Consider the following 7,556-nt stretch of genomic DNA (forward strand, 5'->3'; position numbering starts at 1 on the left):
TTTTTATTTGTTATGTTAGTTACAATGAACAAGTTTTTTTTTCCACTGGAAAAATCAGTAACTTTCATTAATGTTTGAAAATTACATAAAGCAGATGCCAAGGCATTGCTGGATTGTTCATACAAAATTCACCTCACCAAGGTGTTGTTCTGTAGGTATAAGCAAAATTGTTCTGTGTACATTCATCTGACTGTGCATTCTATCCGCTGTCCGAAAGAGGACTCTGTTTATAAGCATAATATCCATGTTCTATATATTTCTATTAATAAAAAAACAAAAGCGCCATTGACTATCAGCTGTTGGGACTGTTGCCCCTTTGTTCTCTTTGATCTATGAATGGCCTGTGGTAAAATTGATACTCCTCTGCTCCATTCTGCTCCACTATTATCCCCTCGCCTCGGGGAAGTAACGAGGCCTCTTTGGATAATTTGTCAGCCTCGCTGTTATGCTCTCTGTAAATATGTAAACATGTGCAATGGTTAAATGCTACTTTGAGTATGAGTGCATCATGTAATAAATTGCTGAGAGTGTGTGTATGACAAGTAGTGATATTGTTAATCCAGTTAACAACCACCAATGAGTCCCCAAATATATTGATTCTTGTATGATGATGCGATAATGCAAAATGTAGAAGATTGTGGACAGCAGAGAGCTCAGCGAAATTATTAGATCCATTGCCAAAGCCCATTTTTGCAAGGTATCGATGGTGTTCATTTATGTGCAGTACAAAACCCCCGCCACATCCACCCTGATTTGCTGCTCCGTCGAAAAATGCCCACGGGATGGATCTATCAAAGTTGGGCATGGGCTGTATGGATCTCGGTCTCGGGGGTGGAGGGTCTGGTAACTCATGATATGCTGCAATGATGGTGGCCTCTACCCGATTCCACGATATCAATCGGTCTTCAAATATAGCCCGATTTCGAGCAAGCCATATATGCCAAGTAGCCACAGGTGGAAGGTTTTGTAATTTAGTGCCCGAATGACAGTGAGACCAAGTATCCCAAGCACTTCTAATATCGATCCCTTTCCAATTGACAGCGATACCCAACAGATTACATATGTTGTTCCATAGGTTGAGGATGACAGGGCAGAGGAGGAATATATGATCCTGAGTCTCTGATGCATTTTTACAGAAGATACACCATGATGGGCCAAAAATGGCTCTGCGGGTAAGATGTTCCCCTGTGGGTACATTGCCGTTGAGTGCACACCAAAAGAAAAGTTTGGACCGGGGAGGAGCCTTGAGCTTCCAAATGGATTGCCACCATGACTGTAACGATTCAGGCATTCTGTGAGAAATGAGAGCAGTGTATCCAAATTTTGGAGCATATATACCATGATCAGCAATGCACCAAATAAGTTCATCCGGTCCTTGTTTTATACGGATGTGAGATTCAGATAATGCCTCAGTATAGCGATCCCATTCCTGATGCCATTGTAAAGGGAGATCCAATTGCTGTGCGGATTTCCAAGCCTGGGAAAATATATCAGTGCGCTGTTGGTCTGCGATCTGTGCAAAATGTCGGATATCCCGGGCCTGTAGGTGCATTATAAGATCTGGATTAAGGATATGTCTACCCCCACAGTTAATCCAAGGATCCAAACCAATTCTGCCTGTCAATCCATCATTAATGCGCCAAGCAAGATTGTTCCGAATGAGAGGAAGGGATTGAATCAAAGCCTTCCAAACCGATGAGCATCCCATTGTTGACCAAGTAGGGAAACGGGCCCAATCCAAAATATTATGAGGCCAAATGTATTTATAATAGACTACCTGTGTCCAGAGATTTTGACAAGTAAGCAGAGTCCACCCCATCTTGGCGGCCAGTGCTTTTGCAAATTCAGGTAGTTCCTTTAGTCCCCATCCACCCCACTTTTTGGGCAATGAGATTTTCTTCCATCCGATCCATGCAAATACTCTTTTATCCTGACTCCCATTCCAGAGGTATCGGATGCATAACTGCTGTAGCCGCCCCAGGATGTTTCTAGGAATCCAGGCTAGGGCCATCCAGAACACCGGGGTGGCTTCTAATACAGACTTTATGAGCACCAGTCTACCAGCCCTGGAGAGATATCTGAAGCTCCATCCTGTGAGTCTTTTTTCCAATTTGGCAACCAACCAGACCCAGTCAGCAATCCTTTGGCAAGTAGGTTTCAGATTGAACCCCAAATATTTGAGACCTCTATCCAGGGGGTGGACCGAGTAAGGGAATGCTTGTAAGCCAGTCTGGGTCTCCTGTACAGATGTGCGTGCACAGGTAATGGTTGATTTCATCTGGTTTGGCATCATACCCATGGCAGAGGAAAAAAGTTGTAGGATCTTTGAGAAAGTTCGAGTGTCACGAACACTGCCATTGAGAAGTATAAGAACATCATCCACAAAGAGTAGATGAGTGAGATAGCAAAGGTCAGTTATGCGGAGGCCCCCAATGTCTCCAGATCGCTTGGCCGCTTCCATGAGGCGGCTGAGACCTTCCATGACCAACAGGAAGAGGAGGGGCGATAGCGGACACCCCTGCCTCAGACCCCTCTCCGAATGAAAAAAATTTGTAGCCGAACCATTGATAAGAATACTGAAAGATGGTGTGGTAATGCAGGCCATGATCCAAGAAATGTATGCATGAGGGAAACCCAGATGAATGAGGATCATTTTGAGATAGAGCCAGCTGACATGGTCAAAAGCTTTAGACAGATCGATTTTGAGGAGGATGGCTTTTAAGTTCTTCGACCAGATGGAATGGAGGGCTTCTTAAGCGAGTCCAATGGCCTCATGGATCTGTCTAGATTCGAGAAAAGCAAATTGCTGCAGGGCAATGGAACGGGAGAGGATAGGTCTAAGACGATTTGCAATGGTCTTCGAGATGATTTTATAGATGCAGTTACACAAAGAGATGGGTCTGTAGTCATCAAAGGATGCTGGGGAGTCAGATTTGGGGATGAGAGCGATGAAAGTAGACTTGATGGCATGATATAATGATCCAGAAGTCCGGCTTTCTTCAACCACCTGTAGTAAGTCCTGACCCAAAACATCGAAGAAAGCTGTGTAGAATTCAATGGTCCATCCGTCCGGCCTTGGGCTTTTGTCTTTTTTGAACCATTTCAGAACTCCTTCCAGTTCCTCAGCAGTGACCGGGTCCGTTAAGGTCTCCACATCTTCTTCCTCCACAAATCTCGGGAAGTGGTTAGCCACATTAATAATATCAAGTAAGTTTTCTTCTCGTGGACTCTTGTAGAGGTTCCTAAAATGAGAGATGCCCAGGTGAGCGAGCTTATTGAAGTTGTCCGCGATTTCTCCATCCGGGGTAGGGAGCTTCCAGATAGTATTAGATACCTTCCTGCACTTTGCAAAATTATGGAAAAACTTTGTGTTGTCATCCCCAGCTTGAATCCATAAAGCTCGGCTCCTTAATCTAATGGATTCCTCTCTCTCTTTGAGAATCTTGGCTTTTTGATTCTCAAGGTCAATAAGCCTACATTTGTCCGCAGCTGTCATGAAGCCCTGTCCTCTGTCATCGGTGAGTGAACATAAGTCCGCTTCAATATGGGAGAGCTGTGCTATTTCACGATCCAATTTATCCCTTGCCCACTTAATAACAATGAACAAGTTACTGTAAAAATGAATATAATTATTTTTAGATTTGTTATCAATAAATCATATTCTTTCATTCGGTATATTAGTTTTTATTTGCTTTTATGTTAGGCTTGTTAGTTCAAGTTATAATTTGTTTTTTTCAATGGTTATGTTGTATGCTTTATAAATAAAGAAATTTGATAGTAAATGGCTATAGACATTGTGTAACTATACCATTGTACTACATGGAATAGATCCTGATATCTCCAATATTAAAATACTCCTCTTTGAGATACAATATTGTTTTTGGAATGATAAGTCAATGAGAAGTTACTTTAAAAGATGGAAACGATTATTTTCAAATTTGTTATCAACAAATGATTCATTTTTTAATTAGATTTCATTGTACATGCACTCTTCAAGGAGTGAATGTTGACATTATTAGTTTGTTTGTCCAAGAGGGAAAATGCAATCTCTAGGATGTCATTGGTGATCTATTTTGAGATCTAGTATATGATTGGATTTCTTACATCAAGTGGCACATCTTATATAATTCTTTGTTGCAGTAGGTATGCCAATTGAGGAAATCAAAGATGTTCATGTACCTACTTTTGGCTAGACCTTTTAGAATGTGTTTCAATAATTAGCTCCTTAGGTGCTTGTGAGAATCACCAATGCTTGCATTATCCCTTTCCATATTCCTTAAAGATTGAAATCAACAAGTTGAAAATTCCCCCAAACACTTCGTTGTTGTTTTGCACCTGGCTACTTCTAATCTAAACACTTTATTTTTTCCATTTCACAAGAATATAGTGATCTATAGCCTTAGAATTATATTATCACCCACCGCTTAGTATGTTCACCTATGAGATTATGGTTTTCCTCTTCATCATATTCACCAACCAATGTGGTGACCTAATCATATTCAAAATCATTGCAATTAAGTAGTAATGCCATTGATAATGGTGGTAATAATGTCTGCAATTTAGTGAAGATTGGAAATAATGTTGCACCCATCAGAGGATCCATGAGTGGGAAACTAGGTGGAATAAAAGGGGATGCTCCCTTGATGCACATTTATTCCTTTGCAATGTTTTTGCACAAATTTACCCTCCTTGCATTTGGGTAGTTGCAAATTGCCATCTCCAATCTAAGATTTCACATAGTGTAGAACATATCTAGTTATATAAATTGTGACTTGATGTTTATAATATTAGAGTTGATAGCATCATACCGGGCATATATGTCTAGGATGTTAAGTGCACTCTACAATGATGTGTTGCATACGTGGTATGCTATAAAATTTTGAGCAAACTATTTTCTTTCATTAACACAATAAACCAATTGGAGTGTACTTGCATTGTAAGATTCTAACAAGCCAATACATTCTACGAGAAGATGTATTATAAACCTAACATAACATTGATAACATTAAATTAAATTTAATATATAATTGCTTTTATTTATTTTTACATATATTATCAATACATAGAAGCATGGAATTGGCATTGAACACACACCTCTCTAAGGAACTATTGTTTGATATGATTATGGATGACTCAATGAAAGGATTTGTTTCCTTGATCTAGATCTTAGGGGGAGACCCCCAAGATCTGAAAAATTAAAATGCCAGAAGAAAAAGAGGAGAATGCCCAATAAACAAAACCACAAAGAAACTTTTTATTAAAACATATAATAACAGTAAAGACTACATTGTGGTGGACAATATGTCCTTTTACAAAATGTGTCTTGTTACTTATAGTATTTTTTAGTTACAATACCACGGGTCAATTCCATAGGTGAATGAATACCATGGGTGGATGTTACAATACCATGGATAAATACCATGGGTGAATGAATACCATGGGTAGATGTCACTTACAATACCGTGGGTGGATGCCACTTACAATACCATGGGTAAATTCCATGGGTGGATGAATACCATGGGTTGATTCCATTTTCCATTCAGATAATTCCTCCCTCATTAAGAAGCAATGGTTCCCATTGCATGAAGTTCCCTCTTGTGAAGCCTTTGTTGAATATGAAGAGCCACTGAAGAGAAGGATTTTATGTGGTTAACCCATAACCATGATGAACGAAGATCCGAGGATAGAGATGCCCTGTAATGCTTGTGACTAACTATGATATTGACAGTGTGCAGCCTAGAAAATGGACTTCGATGAAGTGTGAGTTTGTGGATGACCCATAACCATGATGAACGAAGTTACGAGGATAGAGATACCTTGTAATGCTTGTGACCAACTATGATACTGATAGTGTGCGACCTAGCAAATGGACTTCGAAGAAGTGTGTGTTTGTGGATGACCCATAACCATGAAAAACGAAGATCTGAATGGAAAATGGAATCAACCCATGGTATTTATCCACCCATGGAATTTACCCATGGTATTTTAAGTGGTATCCACCCATGGTATTGTAAGTGACCTCCACCCATGGTATTCATTCACCCATGGTATTTTCCCATGGTATTGTGACATCCACCTATGGTATTCATTCACCCATGGTATTTTCCCATGGTATTGTGACATCCACCCATGGTATTCATTCACCGATGGAATTGACCCATGGTATTGTAACTGAAAAATACTACAAGTAACAAGACACATTTTGTAAAAAGACACATTTTCCACCACAATGTTGTCTTTGAATACCATGGGTGGATGTCACAATACCATGGGGAAATACCATGGGTTGATTTCGTTTTCCATTTGGATCATTCCTAAATTAAATGTTGAAAATCCATGGATTATTTGACCCGCATACTTGCAAGACTCCACATGACATATCAACATAATAGGTAACGCTAACCAAATCACCAACAATAACAAGTTATAATTATGACACATTTAGAAATAACATTAGCTAAATCATTAACAATAACCATTTATCATTATGAAAAATTTAGTATAACATTGTTAAAAATGAAAGTAATAACATATCACAGTGATATATCTATATATCTATATATATAGTTGTAGATCCCATTGATTTTGAATATGTTGATGAAAAAATTTTCAATAGAACCCTATCAATTTGTTTGTGGTAGCCTCAATTGACAATAATAGATGATGTTTCCCAGATACTTTGACAATTCTATCTCTCTTTTGCTATCACAAACATACTTGGTCAGTTTTTTCAACCAATAATGATACATGTGCCAAATGCAAGGAATTATGAAATATCCAAACACATTAATGTGGATGAATTTGGATGAACAATATTTAGTGAACAATCAACAATTAAATAAATACTCAACAAAATGAAGGAAATTGGAATTAAGAGATTTACACACCTATCACCCTATCAATTTGTTTGTGGTAGCCTCAATTGACAATAATAGATGATGTTTCCTAGATACTTTGACAATTCTATCTCTCTTTTACTATCACAAACATACTTGGTCAGTTTTTTCAACCAATAATGATACATGTGCCAAATGCAAGGAACTATGAAATATCCAAACACATTAATGTGGATGAATTTGGATGAACAATATTTAGCGAACAATCAACTATTAAATAAATACTCAACAAAATGAAGGAAATTGGAATTAAGAGATTTACACACCTATCACCTAGATCTACGTGAGGTCATCATCCTTGAAAATGGATGAAGGTTTCCATGTGTAATAGGAAGTCAAACATGTTGGAAAAATGCTTGCAACCATGTCATAATTGTTTTGTGCATTACAATTTTTGATATGATTCGACATATAGGATCACCATTTTGATATTGTGTGTCAAAAGTTGTAATGGTGAATAAAGGATATCATACTTACATACATAAATATACAATAGTGTGATCAATGAGGCCACTAGAGGCAACCATTCCATGAATAGATATTTTAGAACAATGACACCCTAGACAAGCGTTTCATGAGTTCAAATTACATGGTAATAACACTTGCTTAGTAATAGTAGGTCACTAGAAACAAATGGTTCATGAATTCATTGTACATAAT

At 38.4% G+C, this 7,556-nt stretch overlaps 1 protein-coding gene across 1 annotated transcript; it reads right to left on the reverse strand.

The window, feature by feature from the left end:
• Positions 1–292: 292 nt before the first annotated feature.
• LOC149174705 (uncharacterized) lies at positions 293–2,482 on the reverse strand. Its single transcript, XM_089420936.1, has one exon. The coding sequence runs from the start codon at positions 2,480–2,482 to the stop codon at positions 293–295; it is 2,190 nt and encodes a 729-aa protein (XP_089277062.1).
• Between the last annotated feature and the right edge of the window lie 5,074 nt (positions 2,483–7,556).

The sequence above is a fragment of the Pinus tabuliformis genome, chromosome 4_1, assembly GCF_031772625.1.
Source record: "Pinus tabuliformis cultivar Carrire ecotype Pingquan chromosome 4_1, CPIR1, whole genome shotgun sequence".
In the NCBI taxonomy this organism is placed as follows: domain Eukaryota; kingdom Viridiplantae; phylum Streptophyta; class Pinopsida; order Pinales; family Pinaceae; genus Pinus; species Pinus tabuliformis.

Coding starts and splice junctions, on each gene's coding strand:
- LOC149174705 (XM_089420936.1), bottom strand. CDS start 2,482: ATGGAAGGTCTCAGCCGCCTCATGGAAGCGGCCAAGCGATCTGGAGAC.